At 39.2% G+C, this 19,354-nt stretch overlaps 1 protein-coding gene across 1 annotated transcript in view; it reads right to left on the bottom strand.

The window, feature by feature from the left end:
* The window catches only part of Usp53 (ubiquitin specific peptidase 53), a 66,757-nt gene that overhangs the window by 23,537 nt on the left and 23,866 nt on the right, over nucleotides 1–19,354 (bottom strand). The window contains exons 5-14 of the mRNA XM_021661073.2: nucleotides 18,398–18,511; nucleotides 18,235–18,317; nucleotides 16,303–16,408; nucleotides 14,931–15,077; nucleotides 14,044–14,193; nucleotides 9,158–9,320; nucleotides 7,944–8,096; nucleotides 7,040–7,183; nucleotides 4,637–5,366; nucleotides 2,564–2,640 (exon numbers count right to left, since the gene is read on the bottom strand). Coding sequence (XP_021516748.1) covers nucleotides 2,564–2,640; nucleotides 4,637–5,366; nucleotides 7,040–7,183; nucleotides 7,944–8,096; nucleotides 9,158–9,320; nucleotides 14,044–14,193; nucleotides 14,931–15,077; nucleotides 16,303–16,408; nucleotides 18,235–18,317; nucleotides 18,398–18,511 — 1,867 coding nt within the window. The remainder of the gene's footprint in view (nucleotides 1–2,563; nucleotides 2,641–4,636; nucleotides 5,367–7,039; nucleotides 7,184–7,943; nucleotides 8,097–9,157; nucleotides 9,321–14,043; nucleotides 14,194–14,930; nucleotides 15,078–16,302; nucleotides 16,409–18,234; nucleotides 18,318–18,397; nucleotides 18,512–19,354) is intronic.

The raw sequence follows: 19,354 nt of genomic DNA, 5'->3' as shown, positions 1-19,354 counted from the left end.
TTTCTTCTTTTTTAGCATTATTATTTACAATTTATTCACTTTGTATCCCAGTTGCAGCCCCCTCCTTCTCTCTCTATCCCCTTTCCCTAGTTCACTGATAGGGGAGGTCCTCCTCTCATTCTGTCTGATCCTAGCCTATCAGGTCCCATCAGGACTGCCTGGATCATCTTCCTTTGTGGGCTGGCTAGGTTGCCCTACCAGGGAGAAGTGATCAAGGAGCAGGCAACTGAGTTCATGTCAGAGACTGTCTCTTCTCCTCTTACGAGGGAATCTACATGCAGACTCAGCTCTATGTGCTACATCTGAGCAGGGGGTCTAGGTCCTCTCTATGTATGGTTTTTGGTTGATCATAAAGCAAGTCTTAGCAAATACAGAAAAAGTAAAATAATTCCTTTTATTTTATCTGATCACAATGGAATAAGACCACAAATTAATAGCACGAGAAATCATAAAATATATACAAATTCGTGAAAAATAAACAGCACAATATTGAACATTCACTGTGGGAATATTCAGTATTTCTACATCATTGAAGATCTAGATCATTGAAGAAATCAAAAAGAAAACTTTCAGAATTCATAGAGTTAAAAGAAAAATGAAGGCACAACACACTAAAACCCATGGGATATGATGAAGGTAGTCTTAAGAAGTACAGCTCTACATACCTGTACTTAAAAAAAGTCATCAGAAAGATCTCAAACAACCTAACGATCTACCTTAAGACATCTTCTGGACATGGTACAGTGGTTGCACTTACTACTCACTGTGGCTGTGGTATCTGTACAAGACCTGTACAATGGGTCCATTACATTTCATTGTGCATGGAGGTGAGAAGACTGAGGCCTCATCCCTCCAGAGAAATTCCACCAATTACCTCCAATCGACATTTAGGCTGGAAGCTAAGTAAACTCAGTAGGTCACACACAGAAACTAATGAAAGCAGGAGGGGTGTTTATTGGAAGGAAGGCTCCAATGGAAGAGAAGGGTATGAAGAAGAGACTGAGGAGCAACACTGTTCAAATTCAGATAGCGCAGTGGTCAAGAGCACACGTTACTCTTGCAGGAAACTTCAATTTGGTTCCCAGCACTCCACGTAAGACAGTTTACAACCACCTGCAACTCCAGCTTCAGGGGATCCAACACTTCTAGTCCCCTGGGACACTAGCGCTCATTTGTACACAAAGGCATACCCATAATTTATAGTAACATAAGTTCGAGAAAAACTCAAACCAAACTTTGGAAAACCAATGTGTTCAAAGGTCCATCAAATCAAATCAAACCCCAAATTCAAGGTGCTACTGGGGTGGGAGGGCCAGGACTCAAAGATTTCATCATGTAAATCAAACAAGTAAACACTAATACTGGAATGTTGAAGGCATATATGGAGGCACACAATCACGGCTAGTGGGGGTCTTGCTCAGTGGGCAGAGGTGCGTGCCATGAAATCTTGACCCGAGTGTGACCTCTAGAACCAATATGGTAGAAGTAAGAGAGCTGGCTCTCAGGTTGTTCTCTAACTGCACATGCATGGTGGCATGTGTGTGCACACACAGTCAATAAATGTAAAAAACACTATGTTTTAAAAGGCTATTCAGCCTTTCAAAGGTATGTTCAGCTAATCAAAGTGATAAAAAACTAAAATCAGTGTTGTGAAGCCAATATGAAAAACAGCATGACTAGACAGTATATACAAAAGTTTGATGTCTTTATCCCATTATAATACACGCATAAATTAAAACACAATTATTGGTGTTATAGTTACTTAAAATGTTATTTATATTTATATATTTGTTTTGTCTCACTCTATCTGAATGGCCTGTACCTTGCAATCCTTGTGCCTTACTTAACTTCCTCAGTGCTGGGATTACAGGCACAAACTCCACTCAAATCAAAGTAATTATTTTGGCCATATAGGGTTTTCTAAGTTGTTCTGGATAGTCTTATGTCAACTTGACACAAGCCAAAGTCATCTGAGAAAAGGGAGCTTCACTTAAGAAAATGCCGCCAGCCAGGCATGGTAGCTCACGCCTGTAATCCCAGCACACAGGGAGGCAGAGGCAGGTAGATGTCCGTTGAGTTCTGGGCTAGAGTGGTCTATAAAGCAATCCAGGACAGCCAAGGCTACACTGAGAAACCCTGTAGTTGTAGGAAAGCCTGTACAGCATTTTCTTAGTGATCAATGGGTAAGGGTCCAGCCCATTGTTTGATGGTGCCTCCCCTGGGCTGGGAGTCCTGAGCTCTATAAAAAAGCAGGCTGAACAAGACAGGAGGAGGAACAACGCAGTAAGCAGCACCTCTCTTTGACCTTTGCATCAGCTCCCATCTCCAGGTTGCTGCCATGTTTGAGTTCCTGTTCTGACTTCTTTTGATGATGAACAGCGATACAGAAGTGTAAGCCAAATAAACCCTTTCCTCCCCAAGTTGCTTTGGTCTGGTCGTGGTGTTTCATCACAGCAATAGAAACACCAACCACAGACGTATGGTATATCATGACAGCAGACAATAAGGTACCGTAGATCACTCTTTCCAGCAACCATCAAAGCATACTTAAGTGCGATTTTACCTTCTAGGAGGTCTCTGCTCTGGTGAGACATGCACTCCGCACTGTCTACATTGCGATCGCTCATCTTAACCTGCTCACTGGAAAATAAGACACACAGCCAAGCGATTAGTTACTGTGCATTATCTCAGTGTATTCTAAGACAGGAAATAACTCTTGTTCAGACATTAGACGCCCTTCTAAGAACTGGATGTGCATTTTTATTGTTTTGCTTTGTTTTATAATTCAAGATGACCTAGCATCTACAGTCCTCCTGCCTTTGCCTCCGAAGTGCTGGAATTAGTGACATGGCTTAATGCATACTATTTAATACAGCTTACAATACTTGAATATAATTATGTTTCTTTTCTTACAATAAGAAATTGCTTTGTAAGCTAAATTAATTTGTCTAATAATTAAAATGCAAGTTTATGTATAAACTTTATACATAAAGTCCTATTCTTTCTATTATTTGTACTAGTGCATTTCAAGAAGTGCCATGAAATTTATAATGCTAAGAGGAAAGTTCCTTTAATTCATTATGGAAACAAATTTTTTAATAGAACAGGAGCAGATGATTCTTGTAAAATCTGATTTTTTAACGAATCAATGTGGACAAGCACTAGATAAGAGTATGTTTTTGAAAAATTAAAAACAGAAAAAAGTAACAAGAGTGATATTAAGAAATCAGCCATTAAGCTGAGAGCAAGCATGTTTGAGAGATTATAGAAATGTCTAAATGTATTGTTGATAACAATAGTAATAAAAATATGTATTTAGAATTAATTAGCTGATCACAAACTTATTTGAATTATTTTATATTTGCTTCCATAGAACTGGGCTGTAGTAACAGAAACTACCCCAGTTCTGAGATATAAATGTCAGAGATGATAATTTATATATTTATATATATATATATATATGAAATAATTCAACAATAAGCTCAACTAAGTTACCAATTTAAGTCAAAACTTTAAAGCCCGTAGCAAAAAATAGTTGAGGACTGGAGAGCTAGCTCAGTAGTAAAGAGCTCTGGTTGTTCTTTGAGAGGACCTGGGTTCAATTCCTACCAACCACATGGTAGCTCACAACTGCCAGTCACTCCCGGGGATCCAACACCCTCTTCAGGCCCTAGCAGGCACTGCAGGCATGGATGTGGTGGCAGAGATACAAATCAAACACCCACATTCCAAAAGCAACGGAGAGAACAGGGTGGGACATCCTGGTCCCGGGCGGGCAGAGGAGAAAGAAAGAAGGGTGAGGGGAGAGATCCAAGGGGAGAGGACCGGGAAATGTTAGGAGAAATGAACCAGACGTAAGATAGGACTAAAAAGCAAGTATAATGTGGGAACTATGAATGAAAGGAGGCTATGCAGGCTTGGAGGTTTAGGATGGAGTAATTATTGCCCAGCATTGTGCTCCAGCTTAATTAAATAGATCCTAGTCTCTATGAGGTAATTTGGGTATACAACTGGTTTAGGAATAACGGCTGTTTAACTGAAAGTTAAATCAATATTAACTATTAATAATCAACAGCTTTTAAAAACCAAGCTGATAATAATGAAAATAGTTCCTGTGATTCTGTGCTTTTCAAGTTACCTAAGAACAACAGTCATTATTTTGAAGTTAGGAAATAACTATTAAAGTTGAAAGTATGAAATATCAAATAAGCTTTAATATACTAGGTTTGTCTCCTTACTCTAAGTTCATGATGTTTTCCTGCTTACCTAGCATAAGCCAATGAATGCAATTTTAAAAAGCACAGGTTTCACTTGCCTAAGTCAGTCTACAATTTATGTAACAGTTTCAAAGCAGGAAAACATCTTTAAAGAAACAAAAAGAAGGGTTTGGAGAGATAGTGCAGCAGTTAAAAGCACTTCTTGCTCTTCCAGAGGATCAGAGTTGGGTTCCCAGCACCTACATGAGGCTCATCAGCAGTCTCTAACCCAGTTCCAGGAGATACAATGACCTCTTCTTTCCTCCACAGGCATCCCCTCACACACATGGTATACATTTACACACACACACACACACAAATAAATCTTTTTAAAAATCGACGAAGAATGGTGAGGGAGAAATTGCTGATCTGTGTATTACCTGAAGGCTTTCCCTCCACTGATATCCGCCGCTGCTCCACTTCCATCAACAACAGGCGAGTCCAAATTAGCAGATCCGTTACTGACATGGTCGCTGCTTTCATACCCAGACTCTGTCCTTTGCATCTGCCAGCTGTTACCAGTCCTGCTCTCTGTGGCGCCAGTACTTTTCTCTGCTCCTTTTCCATTAGTTTCGAGGGAACTTCTGTTTCCTGCCTCCTGCTTCATTTCATCTTCATATATGGTCATTAACCCTTTTTGCTTTGGGTTTGCTTTTGTCCAATTATTAAAACTCTGATCCTTGCTACATTTAGGTCTGTTACTGATATCTGACTTACGCCTTGGACTATGTTGCTTTTTTTCACTTTCACTAAAAACACTATCAACATTTAATGTTTCTCTCATCGGTTTCCAAGCACGGTGGCGGCTTTTAGCCCTACTACTGCAGCTGCCTCCTTTGTCCCTTGAATCTTGGCTGCTGTCTGTGTCATAGCCAGTGCCACTGTCACTCTTCGCTTTGCCTGTTGTTTTCTCTCCAGAAACAAGAAGATTCTGGGATTTGCTTGAACTTAACATTTTTCCAGAAGTGTGGCTCTCCTGGGCAGCTCGGTCATGTTGGTAGGGTCCTTTGCCTTGGCTGTGGTAGAGATGAGGGTTCCCTTGTTGTCTAAAGCCATCTGGGGCAGGAGGTGATCCAGACTTGAAAGGTGAAAGATCTTCATCAACCAAATCTTGAGAATAATAATGGTACAGAAGACATGTGAGAGTGATAGAGACGGAGACACGTCACACACTGGCTCGGAGTTCAAACATTCACTACCGATGTGGCCTGGCCTCAGCGCGTGGGAGGTTCAAACCATGAGGGTCAAAAAGATCAGGAGCCTGAAGCCAGCCTGGGCTATGTAGTGAGATCATGTATCAAAAACCCAATCAACCAAACAAAAACAGTGCTTTACCGTTTATTTACAAATGAGAGATATTTATAAAATTAACTGAGCTTTAAAAAGACCTATAAAGTAGACCATAAAAACTGCTCTTTTCATAAAGAATTAAGCATTTTGGCTCACTTACAATTAACAAAAATCATAAATACATTTCTTATGTCTGATGTTGGTAAATATTTTCAGAGTTCAAGAATGAGACACACTGTCACTTGGCTTGTGAGGCGCTGTCTTAGTCTTCCAGGACAGCAGAGGGCATCTGTCCAAACCAGAAACAAACACACCCTGAAGGAGCATCCATCTCAGGAATGTCATACCACACCCACACACCAAAGTATGCGCAATGTCACTGTAGCAAATCCCTGAACTCAGCATTTAAAATGTAGTGGTAAATTTATAACCATGAAAACATGGTAAAATCAAAAAAGGTTAAGTTTAAAATGCACTGAAAGCTACTGGATTAACAGCAAGCAGAAGTACGGGCCGTGAGAAGCCCTTCTAAGTCTCCCGTTTGTTTTCAGCACTGAGGATCATCTAAGCCTTGGACATGCTTGTCAGCAGGTGTCCTACAGTAAGCAGCTTCCCAGGACCTTCCTCCTTAGTAAACCAACTGAACTGCATTTGTAAATAAACGGTAAATAGAGGTAAAAATATAGTATCTTGTGGTGCTTTTATAGAGAGCGGCCACCATGGGCCTGCATGTTTGCGTGGTCCCCAGTGAGTTGAACGGTCTGAGAAACATTAGGAGGTGTGGCCTTGTTAGAGTATGTGTGGTGGTGGTGTTGAAGAAGGTTTGCCACTGCAAATGGGCTATGGGGTTTCAAAAGCCCACACCAGGCCCTGTGTCTCTCCTACCTACGGATCAGGATGCAAAGCTCCCAGCCGCTGCTCCAGCACCATGCCTGTCTGCTTCCTGCCACAATAATCATGGACTCACCTTCTAAAACTACAAGCAATCCCCCAACTAAATGCTTTATTTGACAATAGTTGTCCTGGTAACGGTATCTCTTCACAGCAATATAACAGTAACTAAGACATATCTCAAAATTACAATTAAATAAGAACTGGAAAATTTTTCTTTTTTGCATTTTGTACAAGGGCATTCAAGAAATCATACTGAGAAACATGTAAATATCTAAAATGTACCATGTAAATATACACAGTATAACATCAAACTCCATTTTGTTTTATTATGGTTTTTAAATATTTACTTATTTTTATGTACATTTGGTGTTTGCCATACATATGTATTTTTGTGAGGGAGTCAGATCCACTGGAATTTGAGTTACAGACCAGACAGCTGTTATCTGCCATGTGGTTGCTGGAAATTGAACCAGGGTCCTCTTGAAAATCAGCCAGTGCTCTTAACCACTGAGCCATCTCTCCAGCCCCAAAACTCCATTTTAAAATAAGATTTTTTTTGCCAGTTCTTTTTAAATGACTTCTCTAAGTGCTTAGCTTACCCCTTTGTCGGCCTGGATCTTTCCTTTGTCCTTTTTCTAAATCTCTCCGCTGAGAAGAAAGTGCATTTTTCTGTTCAATAGCTTTCAGAGCACATTCTCTGGAAATATCTTTCATCCTTTCTCTTTGATCATGGCTTGACTTAACTGTAAAGGAAACATTCTTATAATGATATACATTATTTTCCAAGTTGTTTATCAAAAGTAAACCCTGAACCAAAAATATATATATATATATGGCCCAGTGAGATGGCTCAGTGGGCACTCGTTGCCAGCCTGAATTCAATCCCTGGCTCACAGGATGGAAAGGTTTGTTTTCTGACGTTCACACACACACACACACACACACACACACACACACATTGTGGCATGCATACGCATGTATATAATGCACACGAACACACACACAATGTAACTTAAAACAACCAAAGAATAGAATGAACTCATTTTTATGCTTAATTAAATGCTCAGCATAATTTTTCTTGACACTGGACCCACATTTTCTTTAAATACAGTTTATAATAGTCCCTAGAGCATCTGTAAAGAAAAAAGATAAAAACTGCTATTAAATGAAGAGGCAAAAAGTATTTTCTGGGCTCTAAGTAGTCTTATTTATTTAAATCTCTGAGGCAGGTACTAGAACTATCTCCAATTCACGTAATAGGTATAAAGCCTAGAGTAATTAGAAGCTGGCCACGGGCAATAAAACTTTTATAAATTCATGCTGTCTTGATCCATGGCACAGATTATCTTCAATTGGTCAGTAGGATTATAACTTTCAGAGAATCTCCCTATTATTTTTTCTTGATGGGTAGGGCTAGGCCAGGAATTACAGATTCTGTAACTGAGAAAGAAGGGATGCTCAACTGTTTACAGACAATGTACACTAGATTCTGTAAACACATACCTGGTCCTCTCCTTCCACTTGTCTGCATTTGGCTCCGGTTAAATGATGAAATATTATCAGTTTGAAATTTGTGATTCTCTCTCTGTTTTGCCTGACCACCAAGTCCACTTTCCTTTGAACTTTCTGGTTTGTAAATGATAGGCTTTTCACATCCTTAAAAAGACAGTTTAAAATGCATCATTCCTTTCCTTCCCATTAGATAAAAAGATGTTAAGTCAACTTTTCAAATATTCTTTTTTTTTTTGGCCGGTATTTATTTATTTAATTTATTTTTATTAATTACAGTTTATTCACTTTGTATTCCCCCCCTGTAGCTCCCTCCCTCCTCCCATCCCAATCCCACCCTCCTTCCCTCTTCCTCACCCATATCCCTCCCCCAATCCACTGATAAGGGAGGTCTTCCTCCCCTTCCCTCTGATCCTAGTCTATCAGGTCTCATCAGGAGTGGCTGCATTGTCTTCCTCTGTGGCCTGGTAAGACTGCTTCCCCCTCAGGGGGAGGTGATCAAAGAGCAAGCCAACCAGTTCCTGTCAGAGACAGTCCCATTACTATGGAATCCACCTGGACACTGAGCTGCCATGGGCTACCTCTGTGCAGGGGTTCCAGGCCATCTCCATGAGTGGCCGTTGGCTGGAGTATCAGTCTCAGAAAAGACCCCTGTGCCCAGATTTTTTTGGATCTGTTGCTCTCCCTGTGGAGCTCCTGTCCTCTCCAGGTCTTACTATATTCCACTTCTTTCATAAGATTCCCTGCACTATGCCCAAAGTTTGGCTATGAGTCTCAGCATCTGCCTCGATACCCTGCAGGTAGAGCCTTTCAGAAGCCCTCTGTTGTAGGCCTAGACAAAATAACTTAACACTTAAAGAGCTGATGTCACTTGGAATTTTATTCGCTTTTAATAAGCATCCGAAACAGCTTCGGATTTCTGGTTACGAAACATTTACAATCTCAGAATTCACTGACTGAAAGAGCTCCCCATCAACTAGCCTCTTCCATGTCCTAGGTGCATCGCACTGAGTGATTCCTAGGATTGCTTCTGAGGCTACCGGCAGGGAAAGGCTTCTTTGAAAAGATCAACAAAATATCGTGGAATTATCCTGAATTTCACTTGACTGAAACTCAATTTTAAAATATTCTTAACATTATTATAAAATATTCTCATCTTACATTTAATAACAGAAAAATACCAAAAAAAACTTTTTAAAAGGAATTACCCATATTTTCTGCAACTGATTTGTAATGTGACCAGTGGACAACCTGCCTGAGTGCATCCTCAGTAGAGACTGCTGTGCCGTCTGGGTTCGCATAAAACAGCAAAAGCGGCTGTAAGTGGCATCGTATGCATTTGGAGACCACATCTTTCCACCTGGTTCCAACCTTTAAAAGAAAAAAAAAATCACAATAAATAAACACAAACCAATTCCTGACGTAAAGAACATAAATGGGCAGAAAGTGAATTACTTCACATTTTAAAGTACCTCAATGACTTTTGGCGGCTAGCAATCCAATTATCAATGAATAATTTTAATAGCTAGCCCCCCAAATTTTACAGATTCCCATTTTTAAAATGTTGATAGGGAGGGGCCAAATAGATGGCTCAGTGGTTAAAGACGCTTGCTGCTACCAGAGGACCTGGGTTTGATTCCACCCACATGGTGGAAGGTGAGAACTGACTCCCATTGACTATCCTCTGATCTCACACATACACGTAGCATGCGTGTTCCCTCTCCACCCCCCTACACAATAGACAAATGTAAAAAAAAAAAAAAAAAGGCAAAATGATACTTTTTGTACTTAGACTTAATTATTAGATTTTATTTGTGTACACTTCTCAACCTGTACCTACTTGAACTCACAGTAATCCTATTTCAGCTTGTCAAATACTGAAATTACAGGTGTGAGCCACTATGCCTGAAACAATCACTAATTTTTAAGCAGCTTTTCATATACATGGTTGACTGACTTTTGACAAAGTATCCAGGGCAATTCAATGGAGAAATATAAAAGAGTTTGTTCAACGAATGGTGCTGGAAAGCTAGACAGCTCAAAGCAAAAATAATCCTTACTTATGGCCCATAAAATAAACATCAGCTCAGGAAAACAAAGAAAAACTCTTCACCCAACAAGCTCAGAAAAGAAAACAAATTGTAAAGCAGACTTCATCAAGAAATGACAACTGCTCTTGGGAAGCTATGTCATCAAAAAAGTTAAAGTGGCCAGGTGTGGTGGCACACACCTTCACTCCCAGCCCTCAGCAGGCCAGGGCAGGGGATTCCCAGAGTTTACGGCCAGCATGGTGCACATTGTAAATTCCAGGCCAGTCAGTGCTGCGCAATGAAAGTAGACATGTGAATAATAAGGGATTTGCAAAAAAAAAAAAAAAAAAAAAAAGGGATTTGCAAACAGAAGAAAAAATTCCTGAACTAATAAGATATTCCAATTTGAAAAACTGAAAGGACATTTGAATAGACATCATACACACACACACACACACACACACACACACACACACACACACACACACTGTATACAGCCAATAAGCACATGATAGGAATGCACAGACAACTATCAACCACAAGAAAAATCATTAAACATCACAGTGAGGTATTTTATACAGAATTACAGCCACTAGAATTACTAACACTACCTATTGGGAGTGCTGGAAAGGATGTGAAAGAGGGAGGGTTCTCACACACTGCTCCTAGGAACAAAATCAATACAGCCATGATAAACATCAATTGGTAATTCCCTGTTAAATTTAACACACATTTACCATGTAATTAAAAATTTTCACTCTGGATATTATCTAAAAGCAGTGGAAATAAACCTACATAATGATTAAACCACCACAGATAAATGAAAAAAAATGTAGTACACTATTAAACCAATCATGGTTTAATACGACTGGTATGAATAGCCCAGATGCATTTTAATAACTGAAGGAAAGAAGTGAAACAGAAAAGGCAATGCTGTAAGAACTATTTACATAAAGAAAGGGCAAAACTAATCTAGAGGAGGGTCAGTGATGCCATATCATGGGCCTAAACTGGGGTGGGAAGACTGACAGCAAGAACCATGACAGGATTTTCCGGGGTGATAAAAATGTTCTCTATACAGAAAGAAGAGACAGCACAATGGCAGAGCACTTGCCTAACATGTAAGAGGCTCTTTGGTTCAAAGTCAACAATGCTAAAAACACAGATGTCTGATTATAGTTGATTGTAAGTGTGCATGCTTCTCAAAACTCAAAGGGCATAATACATTTTAATGTTCATAAATTGAACAAACAGACATCCTTTCCCCTTTCTTTTCTTTTTCTTTCTTTCTTTCTTTTTTTTTTTTTGAGACAAAGTTTCTCTGTGTAGCCTTGGCTATCCTAGACTTGCTTTGTACACCAAGCTGGCCTCGAACTCACAGAGATCCGCCTGCTTCCCTGAGTGCTGGGATTACAGGATGCACCACTATGCCCAGCTCCCCTCCCCTTTCTAGTAACTGGAACTCTGAGCTTTCCCTTGAATTCTAATAACCTCCTTTCCTGGCAATCTCCTAAGCATGAACCAATCTGAAAGGAAAACCTCAGACGATTAACACCTGATATGCCTCCAAATTTTGACAATCTGAGTTATATGCAGGGAGCCAGTATGAACTCCAAAATGCTCAGGTGGAATTTCTTCACAATTTTCTCTAACAAAGCACTAGGTGTCCAAACAAAGTGATTTTTAAAAATAGCAAATGTTTTCCATCAATTTTACTAAAGTAGATTAACATGCAAAATAATCATCTGGTCTCATGTTAAGTCAGTGTCTTTGTTACATAAATACATGTCATCCTGGCTCTAAAACCTTCCCTCCTGTTCTTGGAAACCATGCATTTACTTCCTACAAGGCTGCTCTAGGTTTTCTCAATTTCATATAAACAGAGTTATACTATCTGGTCACTTTTGTATGGTTTCATCATCTTAGCATTATGCCCTCTGAGGTTCATCTGACTGAGTGCATGAAGATAGCTTGTTCCTTTTATTAATAAGCATTATACAGTCCACTGTATGGCTGTAATGTGCTTAGCCAATCACTTCTTACTGAGTATTTCATTTTATCTTTAGTTTTGTGTCTAATAGGAAGAAAAGCTATCGTGAACATTCAAGTCAGTCTTATGTGGACATGTTTTCACTGGAGCAGAAAAGTCCTGGTTACAGAACACACACACACACACACACACACACACACACACACACACACACATTAACAAACAACACTAACAGGATGTTTTCTCAATTGACTGCTCAATTCTTCAGTTTCATTACCCTACGATGAGAGAGATATCTACCTCTTCTAAATCCTTGCTAATTCATGGTATGGTCTTGGTAATTCTTTTTGAGTTTAGTCAATACAATGGGTAAATATTGGGATTCTACCATGAATTATATTTGTATGTCTCCATAGCTGATGATGTAAAGAATATAACAGGGAACATTTATACACTTTTTTTTGTAAAGTCTTTTGCTCATTTTTTTAAAAGAAAAATTGAATGTCTTGTTATTGTTGAGTTGTAAGATTTCAGTTTTTAATATTGTGAATACAGGGCTAGGGCTAAAGTACAGTAAAGCAGAGCATTTACCCAGGATGCATAAGCCTTGTGAGATTCAATCCCCTCTACTAAAAACCAGTCAAACCATAAAAATTCTGGATACACATCAGACAAGTATTTTCTCCTAGTCTACAATTTATCATTTTATTCTTCTAAGAATGTCTTACAAAAGGGTAAAAGCTTTATTAAGTGCTAAGGAAGTCCAATTTATCAGTGTTCTTTTTTTTTTTTTTATGGCCTAAACAATGTTCAGTGAATGCTGTGTAAGAAATGTCTATGAAAATAATCAGTGTTGACAAATGGCGCTTTGTTATATAGTTAAGATGAAAGTACAAAAAGTTCCACACCATTTGCTCATAACAATCTAAGAACTGTTAAAAATAAGTTTACTGACTAACAGAAATGTCAAAGCTAGTGAACTCTGAGAACAGTGTTCACAAGATCAACAATTTTACCACTGTCAGGTCTAAATCTCTTATAGAAAGTTTTAAAAAACTCAGGTATGTGAGTTTTTCTTCTTATTAAGGAAGAATTCTAGAGTCCAGCCACATACTTATTGCAAAGTGAGCACGGAGTCAGCAGATGGAGCAGTGAGGAAAAGCAGCTGTGACAAGCTGACACCCAGGTTTCCACCAGGGAGCCTGCATGGTCAGCGAGCACCAGTTCATGGAAGCCATCCTGATCTCTCCTGTGCCACAAGCACATACAAGCGAACACACATACACACTGCAGAATGCACACACATGCACACTGTAGCATGCACACTGCAGCACACACATGGAGCACACACACAGGCTGCACACTGCAGCACACACAAGCACACATGCACACTGCAGCACACACACAGGCATGTGCAAGCACACATGCACACTGCAGCACACACGCATGTGCAAGCACACATGCACACTGCAGCACACACACGCATGTGCAAGCACACATGCACACTGCAGCACACACACATGCATGTGCAAGCACACATGCACACTGCAGCACACACATGCATGTGCAAGCACACATGCACACTGCAGCACACACATGCATGTGCAAGCACACACATAGAGCAAAGAAATAAAACATAATTTTTAAAAAGCCAGGTATGATGTGCTACAGCTGGAATTCCAACACATAAGCTGAGGCAGGAGGATTGCTGTGAGTTGAAGGCTAGCTTGTACTCATATTAATTCTGCATTAGATTGGGCTATAGTGTGAGGCACTGTCTCAAAAAAGCAAATAAATAATTTGTCAAAAGAAACAACATACATGTAATCCCTTATGATTACACAAAATTTGAGAACTAGTGCCTCATTCTACCCCTACCTTAAAACTCATTATTCGAGAAATAGACTAGGTTAAAACTTAAGCTTTCAAATAAACTAAATGAAAACCAATTGGAACCGGCAGCTTGTCCTTACATTCAATACGCTAATAATTACGCCATTATCTTGTATATTGTTATCACGTATTTCTACAGTGTAAAAGACTCGGTGGTTATTGTAGTTAGTGAAGGCCTCACCTCCTTGACGTGTGCATCGTCAAAGAACACCCACTTGGAGCTCTTGGTGTGGAAGGCAAAGGCACAATAGTGTCGGCTGGTGTAACAGATCACACCAACAAGGTGCAGTTCGCTATCTGTGGCACTTTCATCAGTCACCCTGTAAAAAAGCTATTTAGAAATATCAATGTATATTCACGATTGCTGCTTTAAAAAGAGAAAGAATGAATCCTGTATCTGAAGTACATGGAAATAGTTCACTCTACATTGGCCTTAACCTAACATTATTATTGAAGGCGCGACTGTGAATGAATTGTGAACAGATCATTTTAAATTAATCCACAGGACCTTTAAGTCCCAAAAAATTGAATTCACCATGCATTAAAGCAATAACAATTTCTCTAGCAACACATAATTGACACTTTACTTATACCCTAAATGTGAAATGAATTATATATATTCCTGATTAGATAACACATTTGAAGAAATATTAAAATATCATCTAAAGTATAATTATTTAAAATTTTAATTATAGCAATAAAAACTCAAAGTAAATTTAGAAAATAACAATCAATTTTAAAAAGTAAGCATGCCTCCGAGAGATAAGGTATAGATTGATTTTAAACCTTAGACACATTCATGTCACGTGGCTATCATCAACCATCACTCCAGGGTAAATGGGCACGAGAAGGTTTAGCTTGTAATTCAAAGTTGTTTCTAGTCTATGAAAAGGGTGTTTCACTTGGTCTGATGTAAGCAAACTTATTTTCCTCAGTACACATCTGGATATCAATATTTCCTTTAAAAGACTTAGGTTCTGATGAACAAAACTAAATATATCATAATATATGAAACATTTGAAAGTAACTTAAAAGCAATGGAGAAAAGAGTGAAAATAGCTGTGCTACCCCAGGAAGGTAGAGATGTGTGGCTAGAGTCCGAACAACATCTTCAGTCAGGTCAGAGTGCTCGGAATCCCAGACCAATCCAATTGTAACAATCTCTGGGCAATTCATCAAAACACGACGGATTTTTATTTTCTGGCCACAGTTACTCTACAGAAGAACAAACACAAAGGCAAGTTTTAAAGTTACCAATTACTATATATAGCTGCTTACATTATACAACGAAAATCAAAGTGTATCTGAAAATTGTTTTGTAGTTTATTAGACACCGACTTGCAACCAGCTATTTGTCTTTACTGATTAAGCAAGAACTTAATTTTAACTCATTTGGTATTTTTAGATGTGTTAAAACAAATACTCATCCTGAAAACAACAAAAAGCAGAAAAACAAAACCCTTAAAGTTGTTAACAGCGAGATGTGGATGTTTGGAGGCTGAGCCAGCCTGGAAAATGGTATTAGACTCTGTCCAAAACACTGAAGTCACTTACAATATTATGCAAGAAAAAAAATCATTCATCACATTTACGCAACGCAACAACAAAATGATCCTTCTGCAGTCTTGTGATAAAGTTCAGAACTTTGAGAGAATTCCATCAACACCTGGCACTTTGAATTTTTAACAAAGAGAAGTAGGCATATCTCTCTGGGTTTCAGCCAGCCTGGTCTACTTAGCAAGTTCCAGGGTGACCAGAAATAAGACTCTGTCCCCCAAAAAAGAGGAGTGTGGTGAAGGGGGAGCTAGAGAGTGAGCTCAGTAGTGAAGAGTGCTTGTTGCTCTTACAGAGGACCCAGGTTCAATTCCTCACACCCACATGGTGGTTCACAACCATCTGTACTCCAGTCCCCTAGGCCCCAATGCCCTCTTTTTATTTTTTATTTTTTTGAGACAGGGTTTCTCTGTGCAGCCTTGGCTGTCCTGGATGCACTTTGTAGACCAGGCTGGCCTCAAACTCACAGAGATCTGCCTGCCTCTGCTCCCCAAGTGCTGGGCACAGGCGTGGTGGCTCTTTTGATCTCAGTGAATACCAGGTACACTCATGGTATACCTACAAATACATACATATAAAATATTTCAAAAATGAAAACCTTAGCAAATCTAAGAAGCTTTTGTTTCATCTTCAGGTGGTTCTGTGTCTCTCAGGCTCACAGAGACCTGTAACTCAAGTGACTTTGCCTCAAGCTTCCAAGGAGCTGGGACTACAAATGTGAGCATAAGGTAAAGGCATTTTCATACTGAGAGCACTAAGATAAATAGCTTATGTGATGTAAAGTTATTTCCAATGTCATTAAAGAGAGATAAATGTTGTACATGTACAATCAGTGTTTTCGGGATAATAAACATAGAAGTACACGAGTATTCTCCTCTACACTTACAGGACACTTGCGATAGTCATCTGCTGTGTTTGCTGCCTGCAGCAATTCCGCAAACATCTCCGGCTTAAACCGTTCATGTCTCTCCATCATTCTTTCAACTTCATTGCTAAAAAGAAAAACAGATCTATAAATGACACTTGGAAACTTAAGTATTAATATATACTGACATGCATGCAGTACTTTCCTGTCTGAAAACTTGGCCATACAGTGAAAAATTACAAACTTTGGAAGATGGGTGAAAAATTAGGACAAATACAGAATCATATGAGTGTATCCTTTTAAATTACCTATTTGTTTACTTTTTAAAATGTCATCCCGCTATCTAGCCCAGGCTATCCTAAACTTATTGAAATTCTCCTCCCTAAGCCTCTCAAATACTTGGATAACAGGCAAGCGTCACCTTGTCCAGCTAGACTTTTGTTTAGGATTCCTGGATAAGGGTAAACGTGCTCTGTGGAAGTAGTTCTAACACAAAATTTTATTTATTCTACTAATTAATAAGTAGGAGTTTGAATTTAAATTCTACTCTAACAAGCACACATTGTAGAAGGTTCTTTGGCCTAAAGTTCCCAGAGGCAAAAGTTAAGCATCTGAACTAGGAGATGGCTGATTCCACCAGAAAAGTAACCCAGTGCTAGACGCGTGCCTTCCACCTCTATGCGAATACTTCGTTAGAGCTGAGCCAGACATCTCCCTACATTACTGGAAACTATCCCTCAGATTTTAAAATATCAAGGCATGTGAAACCTTAGAACAACCATTAAGCATTTCCAAAAGAAACTGTTAAAGGTCACACACCATCACTACTTTCCATTCTAGCTGGGTTCCAGTTCTACTTGATGGTAATAAAACTATGCTTCATAGTTGCATGGTTTAAATAATCCACAAATATTCAGTAGCCAAAAGCACTCCGCCAACACACTGTACAAGTACATTAGAAAGCAGAGTCTGATAAACATTCAAACTGCAATGATGGTTTACAAAACTGACAGTATCAGAGTTAATAGTTAATTCTGCAATCAGACTTGGGTTTCAATCTTAATCCATCCACCTATGAGGTAGATTTACCAAATTAAGCTCATTAAGTTAATAAAGGACTTTGAGTAACTTCGATTGACTGATGTTACATATGGTCTAGGGTAGGTTTTGCATCTTATCTAGCTGCTTCACAGACATGGAGAGGGACAGAGCTGGCACACGGGCAGGCAGGGAGCATGGCGGAATTGAGGTCTTAAATAAAATAGCCTATGAAAAGATTATATTCATGTTTTTCTTTTCATCTTATCCTAGCTTTTACCACCAGAAAGGAGACAGTGAAAGTGGTGAAAACATGGCCACTTTAAAGGGAACATCTTAGTAAAGAAGAAGTCATCATGTGCAGTTCATTTCCCAATGAGTGACTCATTTCAAGTTTATTTTTGCAGTTCCAAAGATCCGCTCTAAATATAAGATATACACTCCGTACATTTTATTAAATGATGCATTTAGTCTGAAATGCTCTAAAATCTGAAATTTGAAGGTTAAGATCATTTTATGAGTGTTATATTGTGACCCTAAGTTTATGTGATGGGCCACACTTAGGATGGAGGCTCTTTACAAATACCACATGAAATCAGATTATGTATATAAGGTATGTATTAAACAAACGAATTCCACATTTAGCCTCAGGTTCCAGCTCTAGATATAGTACATACATGCCAATATTCCAAAATAGAACCTGAAACTTTAGTCAAGCACTTCGGGTAACCTCTATTAGGCTAAATTCTAAGCCTCAGCTGAGAAAGCTAGACTAGCTCTTGGGCTCTCTTGTGAAAGCACATTTGACAGTGTAGGAAGGGAGAACCCATACTATGTTATAATTTTACAGAATAAATGCTCAGTGTGCCTAAACGTGTCCCTAGCCTCTGTTAAGTATGCTTTGAGAAGTCTTACCACAGGGCTGTTGTGGAGATGTACCGCACGAACTCGGTAAAGGGAAGAGGGTCTGAAGATGCTCCACAGCTGCGGCACACGCACTACAGGTAAAAGCATAGGCTTAATCTATCAATCACGAGACAGCAGTCTAGTGTCTAATCGAATGACTAAGACATTTCACCTGTTCATACAGAGTCATGGCAAACTTCTGATGAGTGACACAAGATTTAGAGGTGCACATGTCTGCATCCTTGCTTGGTACCAGGTGAAAATGAATCCTTGCCAATATGTTTTCCTAATTAAAAAATTAAAAAACACAAATGAAATAAGTTGCTGATCTTGCAGAGAATGCCTTAATATATAACTATGTTTAACTGAGCAGTCCCCAAAGTGTAAATACAGGGTGTTATAAGTGCTAGCATTTAAATTCTCCTCTTTAATCACTGCAAATGTTCAAGTATTTACCTTCTGCAGCGGTAGTTTAAAAAAATGAAAAAATTTTAATACCAATCAAAGTGGCTAATATATAGAACTCGGCATTAGAAACATTTCCTACATTCCTGGTGTTCTCATATTAAGACGTCAGGTTAACTTTAAAAAGTACAAAAACCCTTAGAAAGAAATGCTTTGTGACTAGAGACGGGGGCTTCCCCTTTTGAGGATCTTGATGTCCTCGGGAAATGGTGAGAAATACAAGCGTGTCTTTGGAAGGAAGAAAAAGCAGTATATGTGTTAAGTGAGCGTGCACGTGTGTGCAGCTCCACGTAGAGGTCAGAAGAAAACTTGACGTGTCACTCTGAGAACACCCACAACATCCTTTGAGACAGTGGCCTGGGGCTTACCAGTTAAGCTAAGGTGGTGGCCAGTGAGCCCCCACCATTTCTTCTGTTCCTGCCTCCTTAGCTCTGGGATTACAAGTGAGAGCATGGTGAGTAATTTTACAGGGATTTGAGAATGGAACTCAGGTCCTCAGGCTTGTTAGGCAAGCCAACCTAGCTCTGTTTCCCGCCCAGATTACCTCTTTATCTTCCTACTTAGACCAGCTAGCCTATGTAAGTTAAGTGACTCAATAGCTTCACTTATAGCATAATTCAAACAATGTCCTCTGCAACAAATCTGTGAATTTTCGGATTTATGC

The sequence above is a fragment of the Meriones unguiculatus genome, chromosome 10 (genome assembly GCF_030254825.1).
Source record: "Meriones unguiculatus strain TT.TT164.6M chromosome 10, Bangor_MerUng_6.1, whole genome shotgun sequence".
In the NCBI taxonomy this organism is placed as follows: domain Eukaryota; kingdom Metazoa; phylum Chordata; class Mammalia; order Rodentia; family Muridae; genus Meriones; species Meriones unguiculatus.
Note: the sequence above shows the minus strand (reverse complement) of the source record. Positions and strands in the feature narration are given on the sequence as shown.